The 15,700-nt window shown below is 41.2% G+C and overlaps 1 protein-coding gene across 1 annotated transcript in view; it reads right to left on the bottom strand.

The window, feature by feature from the left end:
* The window catches only part of gabrb1 (gamma-aminobutyric acid type A receptor subunit beta1), a 61,807-nt gene that overhangs the window by 9,603 nt on the left and 36,504 nt on the right, over window positions 1–15,700 (bottom strand). Inside the window, exon 5 of the mRNA XM_035994994.1 lies at window positions 7,537–7,619. Within this exon, the coding sequence (XP_035850887.1) occupies window positions 7,537–7,619 (83 nt within the window). The remainder of the gene's footprint in view (window positions 1–7,536; window positions 7,620–15,700) is intronic.

Genomic DNA, 15,700 nt, shown 5'->3' with positions numbered 1-15,700 from the left:
TGCTCTTGGTCCATCATCATCCACTCAACACAGGAAGTGTCACAAATTCGTCCTTCAGATTTTAGGAGAAGTTGAAGGAAAAATAAATCATCGTCAAATCAGTGGGACTGATAATGCAGAAAGTAGGCCTCTCCTTTTCTGCTCAGCTGAACATCTTCCAGTTTCCCACGGGCTGAACGGAAACAACAAGTGAGTCTCTGGGCTATGTCTACAGCCTGAACCACAGTGAAACAGCTGCCCTTTCAGTAATTAGACCAATTTAATTGGGCCAGCTCGTCTCTCCCTTCAGATTCTTCATCTTATCTAGAGGCAGCAGCAGGATTTTAGGGAATTAGCTACTTCTCATTACTGGAAGGGCTTCGTTATGATTTTGCCTTCTATTTTTTTTTCTTCTCATCCACCTAATGTATGTGAGAAGACCTTCACTTTTGACATTAGAGAGGATTTTTGGTTACACTTTACTTGAAGGTATCTACATAAGAGTGACATGACACTGTCATGAACGTGTCATAAACATTATAAACAAGTCATAAACGTTTATGACAATGCTTCTTTTAGAAAGTGTCATTCGGTTTTTGTCATGACAAGTTATGGTTATGGTTATGGTTAGGGTTAGGGTTCATGTGTTATGACTGTGTCATGTGTTCATGGCAGTGTCATGTCACTCTTATGTAGATACCTTCAAGTAAAGTGTTACCGGATTTTTAAATATGACAGGATACGTTTTGTGAAATAAAAGCCATTAAACCTAGGTGCAGTTTAGCTGCACACAGTCTTCATTATTATGAATGCATTATTTGAAAAATGTAAATAGTCTGTTGGTCAGTTAAATGTTTTCCTATTGTAAATTTGTGTTTGTAAATGTACTATACGATAGCATCTCTATATCGACTACAGAAACACAGATGCCACGCTGATTTGTTATGGTATATTTTTTTTTGCAACTTGGATTTTACTTGTGGTAGATTGCTAACCTGAAGCACCAGATGGTTCATTACGCAGAACCATCTGAGAAGCCACCATTGGAAATGGTTTTGGAAAAAGGCAGGCACTTTCAAAAAATACTTGGCAGATGCTGGATGAACCATCTGTCTGCCAAACCCTTGCCGAGGCCAGTCAGGAGAAGAGCGGAGTCACAGGACGCTGATTGGCCTGAGCCACGGTGGTTCGGACACAAACGCATTTCTTTTTTTTTTTTGTCATTAAAGTATTTATTTATTTTTCAACAAATAATAAACCGACTTACAAATAATAACACAAAACACAAAAAGGCAGTCGAAAATAAACTTAAAGGACAACACCCCTCTGTACCACTATATTGTTTGTGATAATATCACCTGTGACGTGTTACAACATATGTTTAATGTATCAGGCCCTTAATATATGAAAAGAAATAGTCCCATACTAAATAGAACTTCCCTTTAACATTGTTCTTCCTGGCAATCAAATATTCGTAAGATGCAGTCTCTGTCATCAGTTGAGTCCAATCTGTGAGCCTCGGCGTGTTTGTGCTTTTCCAGTTCCTCAGTATCAGCCTTGCTGCAGTGATGAGGCCTGTGGTTATTAGCGCATGCTGCCCTTTGTTGACTCCTCGTGGCAAAAGTGTGCTCCCAGGAGACAGAGCAGTGGAGATTCCGGTAATCTTTGTCCCAACCAATCTCCCAGTTTCCTCAATACTTCTTTCCAGAAAGGTAATACCTCAGGACATTCCCAAAAGACATGTAGAAATGTACCATTTTCTCTCCTTACACTTCCAACACCTTTTGTCTTCTACTAAGCCCATTCTGAAAAGCTTCATAGGAGTATAGTAGTATCTATGTATGATTTTGTACTGAGTAAATTTGCTTATAATATCCCTAGTGGCCCACCCAACCTTGGAAACTATATCATGCCATTTCTCCTTACCTATTTCACATTCTAAATCTCTTTGCCATATTAATCTAAGATTCTCAGTATTCACACTTTGTAATTCCATTATATTTATAAAATATTGGAGGCACTATGCATTGTACTTGGCAAATCAAAAAGGTTTTGCAACATATTAGATTCCTCTATACTTCTGTTAAGTGGGAACGCACTTCGCACACTGCTCCTTAGCTGTAGATATTTCCAAAATTCACCCCTTCCCTCCAAAAAAAAAATTGATCCTCTAACTCCTGATATGACTTAAAAACTGCATCCTTATATAGATCATCAATCACACATATACCCTTCCTCTGCCAAGAATCCCAACAAAATGAGTGTTTACCTATCACGATACGTGGATTATTCCATATGGAAGAATACCCCTGCTTGTATTGTGATTTACAAATGCATTTCTTGAAGCCTGACCAGATGGATTCTCGCGTCATCTTGTGATAACTAAGAACTCAGCTGCCAATAGGTCTGTAACAATTATTGCATAATTGTCTAAATGCAATATTTTTTAAGTATCGCCTTTTCTTCGTATAACCGCAATTAATTGCTATGTTTGATGGTAATTATCAGTTTTATTATCATTTAAGAAAAAAAAACAATAATGATAATAAAGACGCTTGGTTTACTTGTGTTATTATATTATCTGGGTCACATAACAGTGGTATAACCAAAATACAGTATGTATCCTGGGATTCATTCAAAAGTTTAATTTGTCTGAAAAATAGATACATAAATAGATATTTTTAAATTTGGCTGAAAGAAACAATTAAATTGTCAATTGCAATTATTTCGGAGACAGTTAATTGTACGGCAACATTTGGAATTGTTCCAGCTCTAGCTGCCGTGCAATGTAAGTACTTCACTGCAACATCAAAACACTATTATAATAAAGTCTTACAATCTACATTTTTCTTGAGTAAAAGTATAGATGTATTGATGCATCTCTTACATTTATTCTGCTCATATGCATGCTCATACCAATACCGCTTACTGCTGCAGCCTTTTCCACTAAATCCAACTGTAAAATCATAAAATATAAATGCTCAACTCCTTGACATGTCTCTGTCTGATATGCAGTACTTGAAACAGCTTTTAGTTACTAGATTTTTAGATCTGTATCTGGATTAGGTCTGGGTATCGTTCAAAAAATGTTGATACCGTGGCCGGGTTAGCTCAGTTGGTAGAGCAGCAGGCGCACACATATAGAGGTGTATGCCTCGACGCAGAAGGTGCAGGGTTGGAGTCCGACCTGGACGATTTTCCTGCATGTCTTCCCCCTCTCTCTCCCCTTTCATGTCAGGCTGTCCTTTCCAGGCTGAAATCCCCAAAAAATCGTAAAAAAAAAAAAATGTTGATACCGGTACCAATACCGTGACTTTGATACCCGTTCCTAGACGACACTTTTCTCGATGCCAATTTTATAATACAAAAAATTAAACATTACAGCGTAAATCTTTTTATTTCTTTATTTTTCAGCTTCTACTATGTTAGCCCAGTCTCTGTGCGCAACGTAGAGTTTTTCCTGTGTGTCTCTGCGACGTGTAACGTTAGACAGCCAATCACAAATATTATTCGATTTTGGTAGAAGCATGCTGCATGCTTACTGGCTCACTGAGGCTGCTGGGATTTACTCCTTAGGGATTGAAATTGGGTATTAAATGACGAGACATTTTTCGAAACTCGATACTTCAGAGGCAATTCGGCCAGGGGCCTAAAAAGTATTGAATTCGGCACCCAGCCCTAATCTGGATAACTCCAAAGTCCACTATCATCACTTTAGTCTTGCTGACATTTATAAGTAGTTTGTTGTCCTGACACCAGTAGGTCAGGTCCTCTACTTCCTTCAGGTAGACCTTTTCATTGCAGGTTAATACCAGGTTGGTTCCAATCTGTAGTGGAGGGGTGCTGCTAAACTTAAGGATTCCCTGTCCCATCAACACATCTCACTTCCATCGCGTCAAAAAGCAACGCTTGATCAGATGCCTTTGGCGTTTGTTACTGACGCAAAAAGTCTCCTTTAGTGTCACATTTAGACGCGCTTGGTCGGGACTCATGGCGTCAGTTATTGATGCTCTGGGTCGGGGCGAGTGTTGTCTAACTAACATGGGACACAAGAACAAGACAGTTGGGTTAAGGAAAAGATGATGGGTGGGTTACGAAATGTACGTTTCAGTGACCCGAAGGACAAGAACGGGACATGAACCCCGGTCTCCGGGGTGAAAGTCCTGTGTTGTTTGACCCATCCACCACCCCATCCAACCTCCTTAAGCTCCTTTCATACTACTCGCTACCATTGTCGCTCTTAATACTACGTCATCTCACAGCACCGTGGGCGAGCTGCTGCTATGCCAAGTGCGTCCCGTACAGACGCTGAGAGCCACTGACGAGGCATCAGTATTTCACGAGTTGGGAGTGAGAACGGGTGGGTCCCATAAATGGCTTTAAAAAAAAAATGAATGGCCATGGTTTCAGTGAATTCTAGACATACAGGTGTCATAAAATGACTCAACCTTTAACCGAGCCCTGAGGGTTTCTATATATACGTATGTATATAATGTGTGGGACTTTAACTATGTATGTCGGTAGAATCCATTATTTAACTGAAGCACTCCGGCCAAGTCTGATTGAACAAGAAATGCCAGTTTGCATTAGTCGGCATACGGTGTAGCATGAGCTCACTAACCAAAGAGTCTTCTGCAGGAAGGGGATTCTGACCTGAGGTACGGAGTGGACAAGAACAATAAGTGGAGAGAGTTGTGGAAGAGGAGCATTTTTTAAAATTATTTTTTTAACCTTTATTTATCCAGGTAAGTCGATTGAGAACAATTTCTCATTTGCAACGACGACCTGTCACATTCACACAGTTCCACATTCATACCTGGAAGCTGCCCAGTACAACCACAGTCTGATCTGCTGGCCACTGAGCAGCTCCATTGAAGCGGTTGGGGTTAAGGGCCTTGCTCAAGGGCACCTCAGTGGTGGTGATGAGGGAGGGACAAGCGCTGCTCTTTCACATTTCACCCACCCAGATTTTATCCTGCCGGTCTGGGGATTGAACCGGCAGCCTCCCGGTCCCATGCTCGCTTCCTTAGGCCACCACTTAAAGATTAAAGCTAGATGAAATGTAATAACCTCAGTGTGGTCTGATGCTGTGGGTTAATTACATGGTAATTATATTAAAATAACATGGACAAATGGGCTCGAAGCATAGAGTGTCACTGTGGGTGAAACCTTGAATGTGACGTGTTACATCAACATTTTCACATATTGGATAGGTCCCCGGTTTAGCATGGTTATAATCCATATGCTAAAATTTACGTAATCTTAATATTTTAGCAGGAATTTAAAAGCAATACTACACTACACTAGAGCTTAGATCGGGCCCAAAAAATCAAGCCCGACCCTACCCGAGCCCGTGCATGTTGCGTCCGAACCCGGCCCGACACATTAACTGGAATTATGAGCCCGAGCCCGATTTAAACCCGACATTTTTTTTAATACGTGGGCCGTTATAACTGACATTTTCAACTACAATTCCGAGTTGAGAACTACAGAAATCTGTTTAGAATTATCTTAATAAATACAGGTAATGCAACAAGGACGAAGCCTGTAAACTGCGCTGTTTGTTTATTCAGAATGGAATGGATCGCAAATGGATCCGAATGAAGAAACGTAAAAAAAACTCTAACCTAAACTCAACCCTATAGCTGCTCCCTCAGCCGAGTAGTGTGGGTAACAGATCAAGGCAGCAACATAATCAAAGCCCTGGAACCATATAGGAGACTTTCTTGTCTCGATCACCTAATTAATACTGTCCTTCACCACGGTCTGCATTCTGACGCACTGGCTGACAACAGTGTCGCAGAGGGGGGAGACACGACGTAGCACAGTTTACCTCACACTCAAGTCAGTGCAGGACATACACCCAGAGCTACTGGAGAAGCTGGAGAGGCAGAGCTTTCTCCCCACCCAATTAGGCTAATAAAGTAATGATTAAAAAAACACAAATGCTTGATCAAGGGACCGGCCCGGCCCGGCCCGAGGATAGCGGCGGAAAATATCGGCCCGGCCGGGCTTGGGCTCGGGCAGAGAATCTAAACTCTACACTACCACAAAAAGATGAATAAACACATAAGGTTCAGTAAAGTGCAGCATTGCCTGCTGTCAGTCAGCGGAATTTGATTTTCCTCTGTGGTGATATGGAAAAACTCAAGAACAGCACAACTCATTTCACATATGTGAAGAAGTTTTCGGGAGACTTCTTTGACTTACACAGAAGCATTTCATTGACTCTCAATTGAGGAGAGATTAAGGTAGACGGTACAGTTTAACCACGATGTGTTATCACGCAGTGACGTCCCCCGACTTTCTGAAGTTCCTGTCTTCCAGAAGGAGTATTTTAACTCGGGCTGGAGGCGTTACATTTAGCTGAACCTTCAATGTAAACAAAGATAGTGCAGGCGCCGTAAACACAAATGCTTAACCCAAATTCCTCAGCACAGACAGAAAGTGTTATGTGTTTACTTCCTCCATGACCTTGGCAGGATAAGGCAGCGCTGTGTTATCATACAGCTGTTACATCTCCTGTCATCTTTGGAGACACAGAGTTGAACTAGTCCTCTGCCTGAGACAGGTAATGAGGTTATGTTGGACACTGACCTGAATGAGATCGGGCTACCACTGTCTAAATAGAGCTCAACAGTGACCGCTCACTTTTTTACCGGCTCTGGTTCTGGAAGGGTTTTTTCCCCATTCAATTTTTTCATTGATGTTTCAAAAAATGCTTATACAAAGTGTTTTAAGCCTGGAACCAAGCCAAACAGCTTACATAGGAATCGTGAATATAAAACATTTGATTCGGGGCAGATAAACATTTTGAAAACTGTCCAATGAATGAGTTACCTGTCAGTGCATATGACTTCACGTTTATTCCTCTTCAGACAGTAAGAACATAAAATGGACCAGAGCTAAAAAGGCATCAGTGTATTAAGCCTGGTTCACACGGGACGATTTTAAAATTGTCGACCGATTTTCCAATCCTGAGAGACCCCACACATGGCGATAAAAAAATCACGGGTCTAACAGTTTTGATCGTACAGTGTGTGGTGCGGACTTTCTGGTGCGCCATGCCGCCGGCTGTTTTGATTTTGTTTCCCGATGCTTTCCTCACCGCCTCGTCACCTCGCTTTCTGATTGGCTACACGCCACAGTCCACAGGCTGCGTGCTCGTTTGTCCCCAGGGGACACCACACACGAGGAGAAATCGGGCCAAAAAAATTCCAACATGTTGGATATCCCCAATTTGAGATCGGAGTGGTCCCGACGTCCTTCTGAGCAGACGAGAGCAGTCTTAACACACCACACACGGCAGGAATATCTGATCAGATTATTTTACGATAATCGGAGCATCCTTAAGATTGTCGGAAGGGGTGAATCGGGGCTAAAATTGGCCTAATTATCCTGCCGTGTGAACCAGGCTTTAGTTGTTTCCTTGGTCCCGACCAACTGAAAGCAACTACAGGCGTGAAGGAATATTTGGTACCTGTGGCAAAACTTTGGCATTGGGGCTATGACACTTCATACATGCAAATACACAAAAACACACTCAGTGCCACTTACAGCTCTCAATCTCCAAGGTGCAGTTCTGCTCATCCAGTGGGTATCTGCGCAGGTCCATCATGCAGGCAGCTGTCGTGGTGATCCTGTAAGAAAAAAGGTTTTTGAGTCAACAGTATCCGTAAGAAAGCTTTTTTGCACACCTCTTTTGGTGGGCAGGTGCGTAGGATATGATCAAAAGTAGCAGATCAAAAGCTTTTCTAAATAAATTATTGCTTGCGTAATGGTCAGTGTGCGGGACTCTTCTCTGAGTCAACAGTATCCAACAGTCTATTGATATTTGTGGAAAAATCCATCATAAGCACTAGTCTATATCGACAGCGTTTCATTTACAATATTGTTCAGGTGCTGCCGGAAATTCCACCGGATGTCCCTTCCCCTTTCTTTGTGTTGGCGTTCTAACCTCAGGTGGATTTCTGAGGACTATGGTTAACTGCTCCTCAGATCTCTGCAGGGTAAATCCAGACAGCTAGCTAGACTATCTGTCCAATCTGAGTTTTCTGTTGCACGACTAAAACAACTTTTGAACGTACACATGTTCCACCAAAACAAGTTCCTTCCCGAGGCTATTTTGCAGAGCCACTGTTGTTCTGTCCCAAGACGATTGTGATTGGTTTAAAGAAATGCCAATAAACCAAACGCACGTTTTTCTCCTATCCCGGAATGCTGTGTGGACTAGCCAGACCTTCCTCTGCAGCGCTGTGGAGGAAGTTCTAGCAATGCAAGACTAGAGCACTAACACATTTTGCCGTTACATTACTGTGCTTCCACAACTAGAAATCCTCCTTTAGTGTACGGACAAATTCAGCCCACGATATGACACAGCATTCAGGTTTCAAAGGAGGAAAAACATTTCATTTCCTGATGCCAGGGGAAAACACTTGACTTTCTAAAAAAATAAACAATAACCCTCCCACTCACACTGAATCCCACAGCACACTTCCTACCTACGCAGCCCTCAATCACACAAATCCTTTTACATCACGACTGGAACTGAACTCTCCGTTTCTTTCCCGTAATTGCCTTTGCACTGCTGAAGTCACGGCTGCAGCTCCACTCTCTTTGAAAAGCCTTGTTTTCAATCTTAATTACAACTATGAGTAATTAATGTAAGAATTAACACTAAAATCCAGTTAATCGGGTGAAACCCGCGACGCGACTTCCCCCCTTTGAAGTCTTACATCTGAAGGAGGAAACACTTGAGTTTTTGAGGTTCAGGAGAGAATTAATGATTGAGTCATTTTGATTTTTGTTTTTTTTTTTATTTCTGAGCTCTGTGTTGATGAGAGCCACTAACAATTAGTTCCAGGGACGTGCACAGACACTTTGGTTGGCAGGGGCTCAAGTGAAAAAAGGGCACTTCTTATAATTATTTATTTAAAAAAAAACAAACATTTTTTTTGTTTTCTTTTAAAACAAAACGTTAACTATATTTACACAACTCTGACTTTCTTACCAAATCTACATTTGTACATATTGTATAATTGGTGTACATATTGTATAATCCCTCCGATACTCACAATTTGCACCACTGTACATACTTTATAGTTATTAATTCTGTATTACTATAGCCATAGTCATAGCCTGTTCATAGCCTGTACATACCTGTAGTAATAAGACACTTATATAGACACATATCCATATATTTATATATCATTTCATACCTTGCGCTCTGTATACATACAGAGTGCAAGGTATGAAATGATATATAAATATGCTACAGTATATATACTGTAGCATATGTTATTTAATCACTGCTTAAAGCACTTCTGGTTAGACACTAACTACATTCCGTTGCAATGTACTTGTGGCATGTGCAATGACAATAAAGTTGAATCTAATCAAATCTATATATATTTATTATAATAAAACAGCTCCCCAGAAAAAGGGCACTTTCTCTCGAGGAAGAAAAAATGCAGGTGCCTGGTGAGTTCTTTGCGAGAGCGAGACAGGCTGTGGGCGTTTAGAGTGTCAGTCCCATGCATTTGGTCTGCAGCAGCAGCAGCAGGCCCTGTATTACAGCCTCAACCAGCTGATTATGGGTTTGTAAAGGCTCAGTCATCATCATCATTTGTTCGACACAGAAAACATAATTAAACCACATCCCAGCAAACCACTAAAACCATTTAGTCCGATAACATTTAATATGCTGTAATGGGACAACATAGTACAGGACTTATGGACAAGCAATTGTCTTGTTGACATTGCAGTAACAATCATTCAAACTGCAAATTTGAACTGGCAGCACAGTGGATATATACTGTAGGACAAATGTGACAGGTATTCATAAGTGAGTTCTGCAATATACTCAGGAAAACAGAGTGGAAAACAGAGTGCTTTAAGATGAAGTAAAATTTATCATAATTCATATGTATTTAAATTCTCAAAATCAATCAAAATCAAAATGTTCTAAGTTCAAATGAACCCGTTCTATTTAGAAAGCTAAACCTCTGTAGCAATGCACTTTCACATGCTAATTAAAATGTGTTAATAGTCTGCATAGGTACGATTAATGTATGTTCCTGTCAAATCTTGAACAACTTTGTAAGGTTTTATGGGAGTTATGAATGTATTTATGCATATATGCTTATTTTGCTCAGTAACGTTTTATACAATGTTTCACTTACTTGTTTACTTGTTGTTTATACCTTGTTTTAGCAGAATGTGAACAGTAGGTCAGAAATGAAATACCCCTATCCCTACTTAAAAGTCCTTTCTAATAAAACTAAATGAGGGTGTATTATGGAGTCCCTTTAAACCCAATCTGTAGTAGTAGATCTTGAGCCTGGGAGGATAGCTCAGGGTGTGTTCCCTTTCCTATCCATAAAGAACAAACGTGTGAGGGAGGAGATGGAGGAGTTGGAAGATGAGCCGATGGAGGAGGAGCCCACTCGGAAGGATTGGAGGCAGCACTTGACCAAATTATTATTATTTTTTTGATTATAGGCTTTTAATAAAATGGGGTGAGGGGGTGACTGGCAGATTAAAAAGAAGTTGAACACCATTTTGCTCTTCTTCCACCTTTTATTACAGGCACGTCTTAGCTAGGCATGTCACATGTTCTTTTTGGGATATGTTAGACTACTCAGAAATGTTGCCATTTTGCATGTTAGTGTTACAGTAACTTCGAGGAATGATGGTGCACGAGGATGAAGAAGCTGGTAGGTGTGTGTACAGTACTGTGCTGTCTACAGCAAACCCAGGCCTATCGTGGTTAGAAACATTTCCCCAGCCATAGTACATCGTGCATCACTGAGCTCCAATACATTATTCAAACTGCCACCTGTTTAATTTAGGCACATGGCCGCCCACTGGTCTACCTGGAAAGCAACCTGCACAAATCTTTTCAGGGTCACAAAAAAAAGAGCACGTATTTATTTTAATTTCTGAAAGGAAGAAGTGGATGGGCCGATGCACATGTTTGATTAACAGCTGAGCCTGGAGGAGCACGGAGAGTTTATGATTAATTCATTTTTTACATTTTGAAATGTATAATTTGTGCTCCGACAACTTTTTTTGGTTTGGGAGATTACAGAAGTCACAATTTTTCAACATTTTTTTCGCTTTTTATGACGATTTTTCCCGAAGTTTTGGTCGCTTTTTTGACCTTTGTGACATTTTTGTTACTTTTTTCGACCTTTGTCCCTTTTTTAACATTCATGAAGTTTTTTTCAATGTTTTCAGAAGTTTACTAATTATGCAGCTTTCTATTAGAGACGTTTATACAGGCCTAACAGAACTTGTTCTGTATTTTAACTGTAGCTATAAACACATAATTTCCGTTTTTAATTACGGGACAAAGTCTGGGTAATGAGCTGCGAGATTATACAGATGTAATTCTTAGAGTGTACTGGTGAGAGAAAAGTGCTGACAATTGTGACTTTGGAAGCCAATAAAAATCCACTGATGCTCCTCCTTGATCATCTCTCTTCACTCTGCTGAATGAGTGTCCAGCTATATGTGCACATATCCTCATACTCAGCTCTTACAGTATCAGGACGTAAAAAGCCCCTCAAGACATAAATATTCATTATTTTTCTTACCTTGTTGAATATTCTAGGGCTGTGGATCCATGTCCTGGACACACTTAGCAAGCACTAGATTAATTATAAGGCAGGTGCAGAGAGTGTGGACGGGCAGTAAAAATAGAGTGTGTCAACTCTGTGACTATAAGGTAAGGATGTTGCAGTTCATCCGTTCCATAATGGAAATCATGAAGTCTTTCACTGAGCCAACTGGGTTTACATGTCAGTCTCAAAGTCACATGAATCCTTAAATTCTTTACAGGTGCTGGGTAGACCCAAAAGTACCCACACACTGCTTACTCTTTTCCAAATTGTGGCAACCACCATAGCTGACTGTAAAGAATTTTTTAGGCGAGAAATAGATAAACTGTTACAAATACTGTGTGGTCGATTGATCAAATAATGCCAATTTAAACATTTGCTTCTACATTTTTAGAGATGGGACGAGCCAGTAGTTCAACTCCTAAGATGCCAAGTCAACCGCAGAGAAAACAGTGTGCCAGTAGTTTTTATCGACAACGTTTTATTTACAGGATTGTTCCGGTGCAGCCAGAGGTTCCACCGGATATCCCTCACCTTCCGCTTTCTCTGTGTTGGCATTCTAAACTCTGGTCGAATCGGAAAAACATCCTCCGAGCTAGAACCGACAATCAAATTATGTTTTTTTGAGTAAAATTCCCATCACACACTCAACCAGCCATTTTAATTCCAGAGCTCACCTCCCTACGTACACATGTTCCACCAAAACAAGTTCCTTCCCGAGGCTATTTTGCAGAGGCACCGTTGCTGCACCAAATCACGGGATCACTTTTTTGGGTCTGAATGCAGCTTAAACCCTGTCTTGACAAAAATCTGTTCTGTTGTTAAAAATAATTACTATAAGTTAGGAACCATTTCCAAACTCAAGCCAATTATGTCCTTCCATGATATGGAAAAGTAATTCATGCCTTCATTACATCCAGACTGGACTATTGCAACTCACTTTATATTTAGGCTTTCCACAGTCTTCATTAAGTCGCCTACAGATGGTCCAAAATGCAGCTGAAAGAATGTTGACTTGTACTAAAAAGTGTGAGCACATCACCCCAGTGCTAGCCTCTCTTCATTGGCTCCCTGTTCACTTTAAAATCCAATTTGAGAACCTGCTGATCGCATTCAAGGCTTATAATGGTCAGGCCCCGTTTTATATTACAGATCTTATACACTGACACTCAGTCCCGAGGTCTCTTAGATCTGATTACAAACCTCTCTTTGAAAGCCATTGCAGTTGCAGCTCCACAACTGTGGAACCAGCTGTCGATAGACATCAGATGTGCTTCCTCTTTTTCTGTTTTTAAATCTAGGCTAAAGACACACTTTTATTCATTGGCCTTTTTTTAGCCCACTTATCCCTCAATCTGTTATCACGTCTATAGTCTCACATTGCCAGACCTTCCTCCACAGCGCTGCGGACGAGGGTCTGGCTAGTCCACGAAGTATTCCGGGATGGGAGAAAAACGTGCTCTGGTTTATTGGCATTTCTTTAAACCAATCACAATCGTCTTGGGCTGCGCTGAGTGCCGGACGGAGCAACGGCGCCTCTGCAAAATAGCCTTGGGAAGGATCTTGTTTTGGTGGAACGTGTACATTTTAGTCGTGCAACAGAAAACTCAGATTGGACAGTCTAGCTAGCTGTCTGGATTTACCCTGCAGAGATCTGAGGAGCAGTTAACCATAGTCCTCAGAAATTGACCAGAGTTTAGCATGCCAACACAAAGAAAGCAAAATGTGACTGACATCCGACAGAAATGAGGCACATTTGGTGGAATTTTCGTTCATGTCTATAATTCCGTATTTGTGTATTGCTGCTTGTTGCTGTCGTTGGAGCATTCTGTTTTCTTTCTACTTTTTATTTTTACATTTCAATGTAAAATTGTGTTTAAAAAGCGGTGTTTAAATCAGCCTGGTCACACAGAATTCAGTGAAATGATCACGAATTGTTAACAGCGCATTACGTGGTGGTGGCACGGAATGTGTGAAAAATCCGTGTGGCCACCACGGAAAACAATGCCAATGTAAAGTCAATGAGAAGATGATGTAGCATTAAGAGCAACTACGGTAGCGAGTACTATGTAAGGCTGAAATTCCGCGTTTCCGCGGAGGTTGGTTGGGGTGGTGGATGGGTCAAACACAGGACTTTCACCCAGAAGACCGGGGATCGTGTTCCGCATGTCAAGTTTCCTAAAGTCACTTTCTTCTTTTCCGTCCCGTTCTTCCCACGTGTCACAGAACCGTAAGCCCACCCATGACCTTTTCCTTAATTCTTCCGTGGGCCCATCAACAGAATAAATATGAAAGGTAAAATAATATTAGGAGTTATATGGGTTGTTTATAAAGACATCCCATAGGGATAACATTGCACAGACAAAAACAAACCTTTAACAGTTTTCTTAAATTGTACAAGTGTCAGCTTTGAAAAATCTGATGGTAAAGCATTCCATATCACTGAAACTCTGTAATTAGAATCAAACTGAAGTTGAGATGTTCGACAGATAGGAGGCCTGAGTTTGTAATTATTTTGAGTGGCATAATTATGAAGTTATTCACTCAGACATGGATGGAGTGTTGAAAGACTATTTATTTACTGTAAAAAAATTAAAAAGAGGAGAAGACAATACTGGATTCTGATTAACTGCAGCTCTGCATTGCTTTCACATTAGTGCAGGCACTCGGACATCAATCAACACCAATTTTACATTTAGATATTGTATTGCCCCAAAATCTGGGCAAACTGTATTTTGATAGCTACTAATTGGCCAATGTATAAGTTAATTCACTCCAACCTGTGCTGTAATGAATGTCCAAAAACCACATGTGCAAGGATGCTAATTTATCACGTCAAATTGGGTTATAATGTGATACCATCGCACTATGACTCGTTATAAACTGTGCACCAGCACAGGCCCAGCGGGCTGCGCTGTCATCTTTTATCTCTTTTGCTATTGAGGACAGCCATTCTCCATCAGTCACAGCCAAACAGGTCTGATTCTGCTGGGGTGTGGACTACTAACTATAAACAAAAAGACCATATGTCTTCTTCGCCGAACCGAGATGTTGAGCTGCTAACAACCAAAGTGTGTATGTGCCAGTCAGTGGTGAGGTCATTATGGCAAACCTAAATATAGCCCTTGTGTCGGCAGTGAGCACACTGGATGAATAATTGTGGGAGCCTGCAGGGGATAATGATTCTGCAGCATGTCAGTGTAAAAGAAATCTCTCCAGCTCCTTCAGAAAACTGTGAAAAGCTGAAGCCAGAGTCGGGAAGGAAAGAGACATGTCCTCCCAGTATCTGAGAAAATGATTTCAGGACAGAGAAGAGGAGAAAGTAGTGCCGATAGCACATATAGTGATAAGTATATCTGCATATTATTGTATTACCTGTCAGGCTGTAGACAACAAATCATATAATCAAATGATAAGGTAATCAGATTGACAGAACCTGTAAGTCAGAAGGACAATGTCTGTTCAAATGTGCAACTGCAATGGTCCGTGTACCTTCTTTTTATTGGATTCTCCACCTTGAAAGGCATGCAATGCAGGAATTTTCGCTTTTTGTTTGTAAACCAACCCGTTTTCATTCCTAACTTGTCAAATACTGACACTTGGTCAGTGGCTCTCAGCGTCAGATACCAACACAAATATCACCCTTTAGCGTCTGTATGGAATGCACCGGGCAGAGCAGCAGCTCGACCGCGGCGCTGTTAAGTATTAAGAGCGAGTGGTATGAAAGACACAACAACACACAACTTTCACCCAGGAGACCGGGGTTCATGTCCCGTTGTTGTCCTGTGTTAGCCTCGTGAGACCGTCCTGATCTCGCGAGCTCCAGTTTTCCACTCGCAGATCAGTCTGGCACCTTGAGATAGAGAACATTTGGAGCCAAACGACCGAGCAATCAGCGCTGGTTTTGAGGCGGGTCTAGGTGTGACGCAATGAGAAGCGACTGTTCAGTCTAAACAACATGGTGGCTTCCACGGATGAGATGAGCGTAGCTATCGCGCAAGTTTTATCCGAATTAGAAAGTATTCCTTCATTGAAAGAAGAGCAAAAAACGGCACTGGAGGCTTTTCTCGGAGGAAAAGATGTTTTTGCTCTTCTCCCGA

Source organism: Sander lucioperca, chromosome 18 (assembly GCF_008315115.2).
Source record: "Sander lucioperca isolate FBNREF2018 chromosome 18, SLUC_FBN_1.2, whole genome shotgun sequence".
In the NCBI taxonomy this organism is placed as follows: Eukaryota; Metazoa; Chordata; class Actinopteri; order Perciformes; family Percidae; genus Sander; species Sander lucioperca.
This window is presented reverse-complemented; position numbering and strand designations above follow the sequence as displayed.